At 45.2% G+C, this 16,687-nt stretch overlaps 1 protein-coding gene across 1 annotated transcript in view; it reads left to right on the top strand.

Moving 5' to 3' along the window:
* LOC124803203 overlaps positions 1–16,687 on the top strand; it is a 214,186-nt gene that overhangs the window by 175,571 nt on the left and 21,928 nt on the right. Inside the window, exon 5 of the mRNA XM_047264385.1 lies at positions 7,118–7,448. Within this exon, the coding sequence (XP_047120341.1) occupies positions 7,118–7,448 (331 nt within the window). The remainder of the gene's footprint in view (positions 1–7,117; positions 7,449–16,687) is intronic.

The raw sequence follows: 16,687 nt of genomic DNA, 5'->3' as shown, positions 1-16,687 counted from the left end.
ATGGGGGGCACGTGGAACACGATTTTGGAACACAAAAATTGTGGAAAAAGACCAATATGGAGGAGGATCCCCAAGGGTGTGGGCAGGGATCATGAAACTGTACGGATGAATCGGCAAGGTTTAACTGCTGTCAGGCATCGTGACGAGATCTTGTGACCTCATGTGCGGTTGTTGCGAGGCGCTGTGGACGCAGATTTCGTATTGATGGCCGGTAGTAGTCGACCTCATAGAGCACGGGTGCTTGATGTTTTCTTGGAATCGGAAGATATTGCATGTTAGGGGTGGCTTGCTCGCTCTCCCGATTTGAATCCATACAGCATGTTGATGATGCAGCAGGGAGATGGGTTGCATCTAATAAGCATCCATCAACCACTCTCCAAGACTTGTGAGCAGCTCTGCCGGAAGCATGGGTGTTATTGCCTCAACATGAGATTGATAGCATTATTCACAGTATTCCCCGTCGTTGTCAGGTCTTTGTTGCTACCAGAGTTGGTCACGTCCATACTGAGCACATTAACCAGTTGTGGGAATGTGTGTGCAAATCTATTAAGTTAGAAAAAAATGAAGAACATTTTTGTCTACCTTTATGCATATTGCAGTTGTTTACATTCTGTATCCTTTACATTGTTTCTACTTTACTGCCACATGTTTGTACCGTTTTGTGACAAAATAAACGCAACCTTGCAAAATTTCACTTTGTTGCTTTAATTTTGGACACCAGTGTATCCGCATATAGTGCCATTATGTGCAAGTGCATGAGCGTTTGCTAAATGTTCGCGAATTATGTAACTGAGGCGAGCCTTGGGGACTAGCCCATTATTCACCAAGTCAGGTGTGGAAAACCGCCTAAAAACCATTTCTCGGCTGGCCGGCACACCGGCTCTCGTCGTTAACCCACCTGGCGGATTCGATCCGGGGGCGGCGCAACTGCCCGAATCCCGGGAACAGGCGCGTTTAACGTGCTCAGTTATCCGGGCGGGTTAAGTATTCATCCGGATTAGCCCAACATAAATGTATCATTTCTGCTTCTGCTGATAACGAATTACCGCACGTAGGGCTAACAGGTATCCGGACATGTCCGGCTCTTTATGGTCACGTTCGGCCGAATATTTACAGTTCCGATTTTTCTTGGGCTTATTAGCGATGAAGTACAGAACGCCGAATTAAGGCCCATTCCGACTAATGACGTAAGCGCAGGGAATAATAAAATACGGAATAAAGTGATATACCAAGGGATATGCATATGTATAAAAAAATGGTTCAGATGGCTCTAAGCACTATGGGACTTAACATCTGAGGTCGTCAGCCCCCTACACTTGGAATCCTTCGTACCGATATTCTCTCAGTATCAATGTCGATAACAGGCAATTTTTACTGTTTAATGAAGAACTTATTAGTTTTATCCATATAAGCGTGTCTTAGGAAGAATGCAGCAGTTAAGAGGACTGAGCATTTAGTATCATAATTGCCAAATTATAATGCTCTATACCGATTTTTTTAATTTAGGCACTTGAGGGTTGATCTCGCCAAAAAAAGACAGTAGTTAATAGTTAATAATTATTGAAAATACCCAAATTCCTACATTTGTATCCGCACGAACATTCCCCTTATATCAATCGGCGGCGCCATTTTGTTTCGGATCCTCTAGCGGCATGCTACGGTGTTGTGCTGCTGGAATTTCAACGTGTACCAGGACTGCAGACACGTACTTGCAATCAAACTAATATTAATCACGTAACTTCATTTTTCGAGGTGATAATTAAACTAGTATGACTTCGCCCCCGTATTACGTAGTTCATATTGTCGAGTGTCTGAGCTCACAGCTCGGTTGTGGCTCCGTGGAGCAGCGACAAGCCCGTCTTGGAACGCTCTTTGGGCCGCCTGGAGAATACTGTTTCCCAGAGCGAGACCACCGTGTGCCAGCTTGCAGGCGCATCGCAGCGGCCGTTTGTCCTCCCAGCCAGTTCTCCGTCGGTGGGCCCATTCTTCTGTAGAGGCCATTGACGCGCTGTCCCCCTCCGAAAGACTCCAGTTTTCACGGCCTCGCCATTCTCTCTCTCAGCAGTTAACCGGGACATGAAAAGGGTGGTCGCCTTTTGTTTCCCCCTGCGACTCGATTCCTTTGCCAAAGGGTGACGAAGCCGCAGAGCGAGGAGAGGCGGCGACGATGGGAAAAGACGCTGAGGAAAAAAACGGGCGCGGATGCGACAGGTCGTTCTGCAAACTCTACGGTTCGAAGCAGACTGAGAGGCGAGAAGAAGCAGACCGGGAGCGACGGTAATCCACACAGAATGACGCGGGAAGATGGTTGGATTGCGTATCTACGACATAGGGGTTACATCTCCATGGATAATTTGGATGTAGGCGTGCAAGGACTTTCTGGTGCTGCGTCTGATGATCTCACCAGAACTTTCCAATATGTCTATCTAGCACTTGTCCGACACAAATTTCAAGCTATGATGCTGACAGTTGACGGACGCACTGTACGAATCATTGATGATCAAATACACATGCCACAAGTAACCTCTCTACCTAGCCAGTCAACCTTTCAGTGTTTCGCTCCTTAAATTTCCGCATACAATTCAAATCGAATAGAATCAATAACCTACAATGTACACTATGAATATTAAGTATGGGGACAAACTCCAGATGATTCCTGACGGAAAAGGGACAAAAAGTTCATAGCGACATATGTCCGGAAACGGACAATGAGTCTGCAATAAAGCAATTAGTACCATTCCACACGTGCTGCAAACTAACTGATTTCAGTGAAGACGAAACACAATGTTCCATTTTTCATTTCAGAAGCAAGCAGAGATAGTTTTTGTCTACTGTCAAGCACTTGCAAAAGGCCGAGGTGCCGAACAGATTTATCAAGCCGGTTTCCTGGTAGACAGCGCTACCCAACTCACGAAACCTTTGCACCGACCGCCTATGAGTCTTGGACGGCGGTGGGATATTCGTGCACCAGCTCTGAAACAATAGGTTCTACACGATATTCAGACAAGCACCCTTGATTTTTATGCACGATGGCATCTGAGAAGTGTTTTGTATGCTGGCCTAGTTGCTGATGTGCAGACCCTTCAAAAGCGTGTCCGAACAGCCTGTCACGCTATAAGGTCACAACCTGGACCATTCGAAAGACTGAGGCAATCCGCGATGCCACGTGTGAACGCTTGAACTGCTTCCCGCGGTGGCCGCTTAAAACGTGTTCCGTAAAATGGAAAAATAAATATCACGTAATGTGTAATTTAATGCAGCAGTACTAATTGCTTTACTGTACAATCATCATCGTTTCCAGATTCCAGACATATGTTGATATGAACTTTTTTTCTACTTTTTCCTGCCAGAAGCTACCTCTTTAATTTGCTCTCTTAATAATCTTCAATTATGTGACGTTCGTATCGAACACATTACACCAAACTAATAACGTCATTTGTGTCATACAAGCATATTATTATTTCGTTACGTAAGCTAGAATGAAATGTTTAGTTCCAAAAACGGTATCAATTATGCGACGTTCGTATTGAACACATTACACCAAACTAATAACGTCATTTACGTCATACAATCATATTATTATTATTTCGTTACGTAAGCTAGAACGAAATGTTTAGGCCAAAAACAGTGAAGACGGTAGTGCAGTTTTTCTCCCCTCCTGTTCGGTCTGTACATCGAAGTAGCAATGACAGAAATTAAAGAAAGGTTCCAAAGCGAGAATGAAGTTCAAGATGAAAGGATATCAATGGTCAGGTTCGCTAATGTCAGCGCTATCCTCAATAAAGTGAGAAGTAATTACTGGACGTTGCATGGAATGAAACGTCTAATAAGTCTCAAAGTAAACCGAAGAACGACGAAAGTGTGAGGATCGGTAGAAATGAGAACAGCGAGAAATTTGACATCAAAATTGGTGAAGTAATTCTGCTGCCTTGGAAGCAAAATAGCACATATTGGAAGAAGCAAGGACATACAAAACTGACTGCCACAGGCAAAGGAGCATTCTTGGCCAAAGGAAAGTCTAAAATTTCTGAGATTGTAGGATTGATTCATAGTATTGTATGGAAGTGAATAAAGGAAGGTGGAAAAAACTGCAAAATAGGAGATTCTAAGAGTCTGAGATGTGGTATTGCAGAAGAATGTTGAAAAATAGGCGGTCTGATAATAAATGAGAGATTTTTTGCAGAATCGACGAGGAGAGGAATATGTGGAAAATACTGACAAGAAGGAGGGACACAGTTATTGTACCTGTGTTAAGACATCAGGGAATACCTTCTATGGCATTAGATGGAGCTGTAGAGAGTAGCCGGCCGCTGTGGCCGAGCGGTTGTAGGCGCTTTAGTCCGGAACCGCGCTGCTGCTACGGTCGCAGGTTCGAATCCTGCCTTGGGCATGGGTGTGTGTGATGTCCTTAGGTTATTTAGGTTTAAGTAGTTCTAAGTCTAGGAGACTGATGACCTCAGATGTTAAGTCCCATAGTGCTTAGATCCATTTGTAGAGGGTAATAACTCCAGGGAAAAGGAGAAACTGGAATATATCGAACGAGTAATGGAGGATGTTGGGTGTAACTGCTGCTCTGAGATGAAGCGGTTGGGGCTGGAGACGAAATAGTGGTATGCTACATCAAACCAGTCAGAAGACTGACGATGCCTCGAGAAAATACATTTAATGTTATGAACTTTGTATTCACTTGGTTATGCGTACTTTGTCATATTATTATTATTTCAGTGGGAAGACTGGGTTGCTGCAGTTCTCCACGCCAATCTATCCTGTACAAGAGCTTTCATTTCTTCGATAAAGATAGAAGCTGAAGAAATGAATTAAAATTGTGCAGCGTTTGTAGGATACACAATGTCTCACGGAAAATGTAACTCGACCAGCCTTCATTTCTGTATAAGTACCGCACACTTGATCCATTTGAACCTGTTTGTTGTATTCATCCCTCAGTCTTCCTATAGAATTTTTACTCACAGAGTTACCTCGATTACCAAAATAAGCATGCCTCCACGCCCCAGGACGTGTGCTACAGCCTGATCCCTTCTTCTAGTCAGATTGTGGAAGAACGTTTTTCTCCAATTCGATTTAGCACCTCATCAGTTCCTCGATCTAAGCATCTAATCTTCAGCCTTCTTATGTAGCACCACATTTCAAAAGTTACTACTCTCTTCTTGTCTGAAGACAAAAAGATGTTACAATGGTTTTTCCAAGGTATTTTCCAGACATTCCTTTCACTTGCTCTTCCAATTCTTTCCTGTCTTTGGCAGATTTACAACGTCCTCGGCAAACCTGCACGTTTTTATTTCTTCTCCCTGAACTTTAAATAAGTTTCCAAATTATTCATCGGAACAAACTCTGGTAGCAGTTACTTCTGTAAAATATCTGGGAGTATGCGTGCGGAACGATTTGAAGTGGAATGATCATATAAAATTAATTGTTGGTAAGGCGGGTGTCAGGTTGAGATTCATTGGGAGAGTCCTTAGAAAATGTAGCCTATCAACAAAGGAGGTGGCTTACAAAACACTCGTTCGACCTATACTTGAGTATTGCTCATCAGTGTGGGATCCGTACCAGGTCGGGTTGACAGAGGTGATAGAGAAGATCCAAAGAAGAGCGGCGCGTTTCGTCACAAGGTTATTTGGTAAGCGTGATAGCGTTACGGAGATGTTTAGCAAACTCAAGTGGCAGACTCTGCAAGACAGGCGCTCTGGCATCGCGGTGTAGCTTGCTGTCCAGGTTTCGAGAGGGTGCGTTTCTGGATGAGGTATCGAATATACAGGGTGTCACAAAAAGGTACGGCCAAACTTTCAGGAAACATTCCTCACACACAAAGAAAGAAAATATGTTATGTGGACATGTGTCCGGAAACGCTTACTTTCCATGTTAGAGCTCATTTTATTGCTTCTCTTCAAATCACATTAATCATGGAATGGAAACACACAGCAACAGAACGCACCAGCGTGACTTCAAACACTTTGTTACAGGAAATGTTCAAAATGTCCTCCGTTAGCGAGGATACATGTATCCACCCTCCGTCGCATGGAATGCCTGATGCGCTGATGCAGCCCTGGAGAATGGCGTATTGTATCATAGCCGTCGACAATACGAGCACGAAGAGTCTCTACATTTGGTACCGGGGTTGTGTAGGCAAGAGCTTTCAAATGCCCCCATAAATGGAAGTCAAGAGGGTTGAGGTCAGGAGAGCGTGGAGGCCATGGAATTGGTCCGCCTCTACCAATCCATCGGTCACCGAATCTGTTGCTGAGAAGCGTACGAACACTTCGACTGAAATGTGCAGGAGCTCCATCGTGCATGAACCACATGTTGTGTCGTACTTGTAAAGCCACATGTTCTAGCAGCACAGGTAGAGTATACCGTATGAAATCATGATAACGTGCTCCATTGAGCGTAGGTGGAAGAACATGGGGCGCAATCAAGACATCACCAACAATGCCTGCCCAAACGTTCACAGAAAATCTGTGTTGATGACGTGACTGCACAATTGCGTGCGGATTCTCGTCAGCGCACAGATGTTGATTGTGAAAATTTACAGTACATACTGACGAAACTTAAATGAGCTCTAACATGGAAATTAAGCGTTTCCGGACACATGTCCACATAACATCTTTTCTTTATTCTTGTGTGAGGAATGTTTCCTGAAAGTTTGGCCGTACCTTTTTGTAACACCCTGTATTGCTTCCCCCTACTTATATCTTCCGAGGAGATCACGAATGTAAAATTAGAGATATTCGAGCGCGCACGGAGGCTTTCCGGCATTCGTTCTTCCTGCGAACCATATGCGAGTGGAACAGGAAAGGTAGGTAATGACAGTGGCACGTAAAGTGCCCTCCGCCACACACCGTTGGGTGGCTTGCGGAGTATAAACGTAGACTTAGATACCTTTACTGCTTGCTTAATGTACCGATTGAACAATATTGTTGACAGGTTACAACCTTGTCCGCAGTCCCTTTTCATCTACTTCTGTTGTGTATAATCTTTCGCTCCCTGTATTTCATTTCTGTCCCCTTCAGAACTTCAGAGAGTTAATTAGCCGATAGTGGAACAATAAATAATTAAGTCGTTTTGGTGAATATGCTTCCTGACATAAGTGAATGTTGGGCAGGTCCGCCAACTACGAGTCGTCGACGGGCCGGTGCGAGCTGTCGGACATGGACCGCGTGACGGGCGGCGAGTCGCTGTCGGCGGCGCCGGGGCAGGACTACCTGGAGAACCAGTGCGCGGAGGAGCCGGCGCGCCTCTGCGAGTTCCGGCGGGTGGCCGGCCGCGTGCTCAAGACGGTCGACGCCGTCTACCAGGACGTGCACTCGGCCGACGAGTGCCGCGAGCTGTGCCTCACCTCGCCCTTCCGCTGCCGCTCCTACGACTACGGCGAGACGGGGGAGCTCGTCTGCCGGCTCAGCCACCACTCCAGGACCACGCTCACCGACATACAGGTCAGCACATTCCGCCCTCCTCCAGCTTAACACCACTCTCGTCTCATCTCTACCTTACATCTCTTTCAGTACAGCCTCCATTGCGTCTCCTCTTACTTACGATTGACATCAAACGCGATACATCTGTAATGGAGCAGGTTACAAGGCGCTTGTGTGACCAGTTCTAAGGTACTGATGTATCTTCCTGTTTGTATGGGCGTGGTCCATTATCCTCTTTTGCTCCTGACCTGCCAGGAAGTTTCAGCCAGCGCACACTCCGCTGCAGAGTGAAAACTTGATTCTGGCAACATCCTCCAGGCTGCGGCTAAGCCATGTCTCTGCAATGTCTTTTCCTCCAGTAGTGCTAGATCCGCACGGTCTGCGGGCGAGATTCCGTGAAGTTTGGAAGGTAGGAGACGAGGCACTGGCGGAATTAAAGCTGTGCGGACCGGTCGTGAGTCGTGCTTGGGTAGCTCAGGTGGCAGAACACTTGCCCGCGAAGGGCAAAGGTCCCGAGTTCGAATCTCGGTCCGGCACACAGTTTCAATCCGACAGGAAGTTTCAAAGAAAACATGTCAAGCTCTCAGATCTCCGAAGTATAGCGCCCTCCTCTGGTGGCATGTCACTGATAAGCCAGGACACTATGAATACTGCCCACCACGAGGTTAGATGTTGCCTGATGACGTTTCAGGCATGTGTTGCCTATGAAAAGTATGTCAGCGTGGCAGAGATGGATATGGTATCACCCTAGCGAAAATATGGACTGCAAATGGGGAAATCCAGTGAGATAAGCGACTTTATCAAAGGACAGGTTATTATTAACCAAGGCCTTTGAATGAATATCTATGCATGTCCAAAGGAACAGACACAGCGGCGAACTACTGCCGTTGTGAAATACATTAAATGAATTCTCAATTACGAATGAGAACAACCATTGGCATGGAGGTCCAAAGGAACTTTGCATCGTAATGAGAATAACACAATAACTGCAATATCGTATTTATCTGCCGATACCGAGAAGCGACTTCGAAACACAACGTTTGACCTGTACGGGAATATACATAATGGATGTACGAGTACAGGTCGCAGAAGCATGGTTGACGGCATATGGACGCTTAGGTCTGGCCGTGAGTCGTGCACGGATAGCCAAATGGTAAGGCGGCCGCTCGCGATCAGCGGGAAATCAGGGTTCTAGTCCCGGTCCGGCACAAACTTTCATTGTCGTCATTTCATTCTACACCTGATGGTTGTCCTCAACAACTATTAAACATTCAATTCGCTGTAACCTTAGAGAAATGTTTATATTACGTTCTTTATATTGTTTAAAAAATGCATTAATAGTTGCATACCAATAACATTGCAATACTGTCAAGTGTGTTCCTGGTGGATTCAGAAGTATCCGACCCACCTTACATTTTAAGGTGGTGGGATACTCTGTACTGTTAATGAAATAAATAAATGTCCTCATTCGCAATTGCGAATTCATTTTATGTATTTTATAACGGCTCTGTTGCCTCAGTGCCTGTTCCTTTGGACATGCACGCATGTCCAAAAGAATTTCCCATCGTAATCAAAATAACGCAGGCACTGCAATATCGTATTTCTATCAGATTGACCTCAAATTTTAGACGTATGATCGCAGGATGTACGAAGGTTGGGGAAGGAGGTGCCTTTCTCCTGGGCACTAGGGCACTTAGGTACTGCGGGGAACGTAAGGGCAGATGTAGCAGCCAAGGAGGCGTGTCGTGACTCTCAGCTACTTCAGGTGCCATCCCGCTATATGCTACCGCCCCGCTATTGAGTAGAGAGTAATGCGTCGATGGGAAGAAGAGTGGCTGGAAGTGACAGACAGTGAGCTGCGTCTGGTAAAGTCCACAATGCGGCCGTGGCATACCTCCTTCCAATCGTGCAGGCAGGATGATGTCCTCATTCGACTTCGCGCAGATCAGAGCCCTATGACTCACGGCTTCTTCCTCCGGCTAGAGGATCCTCCAATGCATGGTGCTTGTGCCATACAGATCGTAGTGCGCCACACATTTCACTAGACTATGTTTTTTTCAGACCAGAGGGCAGCGACTCACTTGCCCTCTACTTTAATTGGCATTCAAACGAATGTGGTGCGTCTTTTATAGTCCCGTACATTGTCCGCATTGTTCCCCAAACTTGTAGGGAGAAGTTTTTAATGTGTTAACAGGGTGTCTGACTCATCCATGTTTCTTGTAAGCGCTCGGCCAGTCATATTTCCTTGTCTAGTTATTTTAGTTTTTTTATTGTTTTACTTATGTTCTCATTACAGTTTTAGAACATTTCAGGAATTTTACGTTATCTTAAGGAATGTCAGATAGTGTGCTTGTCGGGGGCGACGTGAGAGGTTGGGAGAGAGTGACTGTAGTTCTGTAGGTTCACTCTTCAATGTTTGCGAAATTCTTAGCCATTTTAACCACATTCCTTCCTACTAATTTTCGTACGGGAGCTGATAACCTTGTCGTTGAACCGTATGTAGTGTGTCTTTTCAAAATTTAGCGTCAGAGAATTGGCTAGGCCCATTAATTGCTCCTTCTAAAACTATACTTGATTTTTCTCTTTATTGCAATGTTCGTATCAACTGTAAACGAAACAAGCATAGCATCTAGTAATGTTACTTATGAAAGCTCATTAATATGTGCAGACTGTGCTTGCAATTTCTCTCTGAGTGATACGATCATCGTCTTGAAGCAATCGGTCAACATTTTGCTTGTGAAATTCGGTGGTTGCTGTCACATGACGTCCAGCTCATTGTTTGTCACGCAGGTCAGATGTTCCCGCCTCAACGTCTTTAAACTTACTCGCCCAACGACGCACAGTACTCACATCAACACAATCACCATAAACTGCTTTCATTCTCTGATGAATTTCCTTTGCGGTGACACCTTCTGCTGTCAAGAATTCAATGACTGCACATTGCTTAAATCGCGTTGGCTGACCGTCTGCGCAGGGTTCCATGCTTTACACTGTAACAACACAACCGTTCAATGCCAAGGCTTCCCGCCAACTGGAACTGTAGAGAAGGGGCTACGGAACAAGCCAGTACCTGCCGCATACCAATGCTGCCAACTGTTGAAGAGTTATGAAGGTGGAGGCATTACTTTTCAGTCAACCTCGTACATAGCTGGATGATGACTGACACCTTAATACAACATTTGGTGTTTTCTGTCAGAGAGATACGATTAGAACCATTTTGCGGCATTTCTTGTTAAGCAACCCAATTTTGGTTTGAATACCACAGAGGTTTCCTAGGCATTGTCATAGCAGAGATGGCGTGCCCATATCTTCCTCCCAACTTTGAACTGCCTTAGTTATAAGAGGAATTATTGTTTAACATGTACACCGAACAAAGGTGCAACTCAGCATTTTACACACTAATTTATCACTGCCAGAGGTGAAACAAGTAATGAATGACAGATAAAACCCCCCACAACTGATCGAGGATGAACCCCCAAACCATCGGGTTCGTAGTTAACCATCGAACCGCACTACATTCCCTTCTAAACCATAATACTTTAATGAACTTAAAACATTTTGATTTTTACACAGCCAAACGCTTTTGACAGATCACAGAAGATTTTGAGTTGTGTATAATTTACTGACTAATGAATGAAGCCCATTCTCGTTGTGCGAGTAATTAGCCTTCTCAGTATCGGAACATTTTATAACTCCAAATAATGACTTTGAAAATATATTACTTATAGTTATATGGTAGGATATTGATACAAGCGACTTCGACGCATCAAATAATAGTGAATTTGGTAATGGAGGAACTGTGGAGGGGAGGGGGAGGAGCTTATAGAGGAAGACCAAGGTTTCGGGCAGCTTCAAATGCATGTAAAGTGCAGTAGTTACGCACATATGTTGAGACTTGCACAGTACAGACTAGCGTGGAGACTTGTATCAAACCAGTCTTCGGAGTGAAGACTTCCACAAGAGTCAAATGGTTACGAAGCTGCTTGTACGCGACTACGTCAGCTGAGACCACAGGAATGCTGTCCTATCTCGGTTACCGTTCAGCTCGCAGGACTAGCAGTACTTGGCGCATACACTGCTGGCCTGCGACAGCTGACAGCGCTCATATCCTTAAACGCCTGTACAGCAACACGGCGCCCCACACGTTTTCCCGCAACGCTTCCGTTAGGCGCTACTCAGGCGTGCAGAAACCGCGTCACAGATACGGTCGTCGCTAAACTCTGCGCCCCACACCTTTATCTGTCCTGCGGTGCTTTACGAGCAAACGTTTAAATGATGTATAGTATCTCCCTGCCGATAACAGCAAGACTATGATTAACTGTGCGTAGGGTGATGTGGCTAGCACTGAGTCGAACTACATTTTACGAGGAACGAGATGAAGTTAGTTACCTGTATGCTCAGGAAACATTTAAAAACGTAATAGAACGCCAAGAGTAATCATCCATTCTCCGAATTATGGTGCTCTCTCCAAAAGGGATACAAAAGAATAAGTAACAAATATGTTCTGTGCACACAGGGTCTCGAATACTTAACAGAATGTTCTGCTATTCTTCCACGCATATACTTCTCTTTTCTCAGACGATCTCGGTCCATGCGTCTCATTCTTGCCATTCACACAGTTATTTTGCATTAAAAATTGCTAATATCTGTCGTAACGCCAGAGAGAATACGTCTGACGTCTCTTAGGAGGGTCGCCCAGCATGTTCACCGTAGGGAACACGGTGGATAGTTTTTTATACCATTATTATAGATTCTCCGGTTCCATTCGCGCGTTGGGCGAGGGAAAAATTCGCCATTTATACGTGTCTGTACGCGCCCTAACCTCTCATTCGTGAAATACACGATGGCGGCTGGAGAATGGTCGCACGGTCTTCCTCGAATTCAGGTTCTCTAAACGTATTCAACAGGCTTTCACGATAACTACGTCGTATTTCTGGGGATTCCAATATACATTGAAATGCCAAAAAAACTGGTACACCTGCCTAATATCGTGTAGGGCCCCCGTGAGCACGCAGAAGTGCCGCAACACGACGTGGCATGAACTCGACTAATGTCTGAGATAGTGCTGGACGACACTGACATCATGAACCCTGCAGGGTTGTTCATAAATCCTAAGAGTACGAGGGAGTGGTGATCTCTTCTGAACAGCACGCTGCAAGGCATCCCCGACATGCTCAATAGTATTCTTGTCCGAGCAGTTTGGTGGCCAGCGGAAGTGTTTAAAACTCAGAAGAGTGTTTCTGGACCAATACTGTAGCATTTCTGTACATGTGGGGTGTCGCATTGTCCTGCTGGAATTGCCCGAATCCGTCAGAAAGCACAATGGACAGCCGGCCGGTGTGGCCGTGCGGTTCTAGGCGCTACAGTCTGGAACCGCGTGCCCGCTCCGGTCGCAGGTTCGAATCCTGCCTCGGGCATGGATGTGTGTGATGTCCTTAGGTTAGTTAGGTTTAAGTAGTTCTAAGTTCTAGGGGACTGATGACCTCAGAAGTAAAGTCCCATAGTGCTCAGAGCCATTTGAGCCACATTGGACATGAATGGATGCAGGTGATCAGACAGAATGCTTACGTACGTGTCACCTGTCAGAATCGTTTATAAACATATCAGGTGTTACATATCACTCCAACAGCACATGTCCCACATCATTACAGAGCCTCCACCAGCTTGAACAGTCCACTGCTGACACGCAGGGTCCATGGATTCATGAGGTTGTCTCCATACATGTCCATCCGCTCTATACAATTTGAAACGAGACTCGTCCGACCAGGCAACATGTTTCCAGTCATCAACAGTCCAATGATGGTGTTGAAGTGCCCAGGCGAGGTGTAAAGCTTTGTGTCTTGCAGTCATTAAGTGTACACGAGTGGGCCCCTCGGCTCCGAAAGCCCATTTCGATGATGTTTCGTTGAATAGTTCGCACGCTGACACTTGTTGACAGCCCAGCATTGAAATCTGCAGCAATTTGCGGAATGGTTGCACTTCTGGCCGCAGCGATGTCGGAAATTTGATGTTTCACCAGATTCCTGATATTCACGGTACCCTCCTGAAATGGTCGTACGGCAAAATTCCCACTTCGTCGCGACCTCGGAGATGCTGTGTCCCATCGCTCCTGCGCCGACTATAACACCACGTTCAGACTCACTTAAATCTTGATAACCTACCATTGTAGAAGCAGTAACCGATCTAAAAACTTCGTCACACACTTGTTGTCTTGCATAGGCGTTGCCGACCGCAGCACCGTATTCTGCATATTTACATATCTCTGTATTTCAATACGCATGCCTGCACCAGTTTCTTTGGCGCTTCAGTGTATATTCCCAGTGCATTTTTCTTAATCTAGCATATGCAGCATGTAGCCCTGTTACAATCATGGCAGCCCGTTTCTGAAATCGTGCGATATTTGCAGTATTGTCAACCTGACAAATTTTCCAAATCCTGGACCAATACTCTAGCGTCTTGTACGGCGATTTCATTTACAGATGGACTGCACGCTCCCAGAACACTTCCCACAAATCTAATTATTCCATTCGCCTTCCCCATCACTGGGTTTAAGTGTTCGGCTAATTTCACCTCGCTTCTTATTTATTTATCGTATGGCACACATAAGACGTTTTGAATCACCTAGATATGTATACCTAGACAAAAATTACTAACCTACTACATATCAACAGTTCAACACATTTCCCCAGAATCATATAACACAGATGACAATAAGTACAGATGAACACAAGGTCTTTTATACAGTTTATCGCACCACTAGTCACTGTCAGGAAATGTTTGCAGTCATATGCAGGACATATTGACACAACATAAGCACTGTCTGTCGCTCCGTACCCGAGTCACAAGGCGGTGACGAAAATTTGCTCTACCTTTGGAGAGTGTATGCACATCTTCCATGGCCCATTCGAATGCATTATCACTTATTATTACTATTAGAAACTTACACAATGTAATGACCTCAAGATGTTTAACACTAATCTCGTAATCAAGTACTATCGGTATCACTGCCGATGTTATACGCATTATCTTAGACTTTGCCACGTTAAAGATTGCTTCCATTCATTGTAGCAAGTGAAAATTTTGTACAAGCCTCCCGCCCTTCCTTATGATTGTCCATGGACAATACCTTAATATGGATAACAGCATCCTCTGTCATACAATTTTCTGAACATGTTGTTCCTTCCTAACAAATCATTTTTGTATTTCCAGAACAATACAGAATCTTTTATTCTTCCTTGGGGCAACTCAGAGTAACTTTCGTTTTCGGTTGAGCGCTCTTCGTTCACTATAACGACATGGGTTCCGTTGGCTAAAAATCCATCGAGAGGATCGCATATATAAGAAGACAGTCCACGTGATGGTAAGCTCACCGTAGAAAATATTTGTCATCCCCACAGAAGAGCACATGGTCACTTTGGAGCACTGAAGATGATGTAGAACTGGTACCATTTGTTGACGTGACCTTCCACTGCTGATTTATGGCATTACAGTGAATTGGTGTGTATCTGATGGTTGGTTGTATGGAATGAACGCAGTTAGATGAGTCAACTTGTAGACCTGACAGAATGGCATAAAGGAGCTATAATGCTTGGACGTCCCTATGACCACACCATGAATGACGTTACCCCGATTTGCAGGTGGATCAACGTGTACCGTCCAAGTGTGTGCAACGAATGTAACATGGCATGAGAACAGATGTCTTAATTTGACAGGAACTGTTGCTGCCAGTGAGTGCTGGCCCATCTCAACCATTTTCCAAGGAAATGTTGTTACGGAAATTGCATGTAACGGACAGTGGGAGTCGGTACTGCACAAAGGTGATTATACACTACAGCACATAGAGTTGCACGTCTTCAGTGGACCAAACAACAAAGAAACTGGACAGTAACTGACTGGATGCATGTGGTGTGGTCGCACGACTCGCAGTTTTGCGTCTTTTCAAATGAAGAAAGGCATTAAGTGCACTGATGTATTTTTTTGGAGGTGTAGTCCAGGGTGGAGATGGTACTGTAATTTGTTGGGGTGTTTTTCGTAGCATTACTTCGGCCTACTCATTCAGGTTTCTGTGAATATGAAGGAGGAAGTTTATATCAACATTCTCGTTGACTAAGGGTTGTCCTTTTTTCTACATCTTCGTGATGAGTGTACTGCGGACACTCCTATCTTCCAAGATGACAACATTTGTGTTCAACACGGCCGCTTGGTTTGATGAACACTGAAACACACTATTGCACCTCGAATAGCCTGTAAAATCATCCACTCTGTATCCTGCAGAAAATGTATGGGATTATTTGGAACCATAGGCGAAAGATAGCAATCAACATCCTCTAAATTTGGTACCTGTGCAGGATTTAATCATCTCTGAGTGGCTTCAGCTGGATACCGCGTAACTGAAGAAACGTGTGGACAGTCTTCCTCGCCGAATTGAAGGAAGCAAGGAAGATTAGGGTTTAATGTCCCATCGACGACGAGACCATTAGAGACGGAGCTCAAGGTCGGACTGTTCCACCGATAGAGAAGGAAATCCTGCCCTTTCAAAGGAACCATCCTGGCATTTGCCTGAAGCGATTTAGGGATATCATCCGACGAACTGAGGCAGTTATCGAGAGAGACGTGATGTTATGTGGTACACTACCGGCCATTAAAATTGTTAGACCAAGGTGAAATGCAGATGATACACGGGTATTCATTGGACAAATATATTATACTGGAACTGACGTGTGATTACATTTTCACGCAATTTGGGTGCATAGATCCTGAGAAATCAGTACCCAGAACAACCACCTCTGGCCGTAATAACGGTCTTGATACGCCTGGGCATTGACTCAAACAGAGCTTGGATGGCGTGTACAGGTACAGCTGCCCATGCAGCTTCAACACGATACCACAGTTCATCACGAGTAGTGACTGGCGTATTGTGACGAGCCAGCTGGTCGGCCACCATTGACCAGACGTTTACAATTGGTGAGAGATCTGGAGAATGTGCTGACCAGGGCAGCAGTCGAACATTTTCTGTATCCAGAAAGGCCCGGACAGGACCTGCAACATGCGGTCGTGCATTATCCTACTGAAATGTAGGGCTTCGCAGGGATCGAATGAAGGGTAGACCCACGGGTCGTAAACCATCTGAAATATAACGTCCACTGTTCAAAGTGCCGTTAATGCAAACAAGAGATGACGGAGACGTGTAAACAATGGCACCCCACACCATCACGCCGGGTGATACGGCAGTATGGCGATGACGAATACACGCTTCCAAT

Source organism: Schistocerca piceifrons, chromosome 6 (assembly GCF_021461385.2).
Source record: "Schistocerca piceifrons isolate TAMUIC-IGC-003096 chromosome 6, iqSchPice1.1, whole genome shotgun sequence".
Lineage (NCBI taxonomy): Eukaryota > Metazoa > Arthropoda > Insecta > Orthoptera > Acrididae > Schistocerca > Schistocerca piceifrons.
Note: the sequence above shows the minus strand (reverse complement) of the source record. Positions and strands in the feature narration are given on the sequence as shown.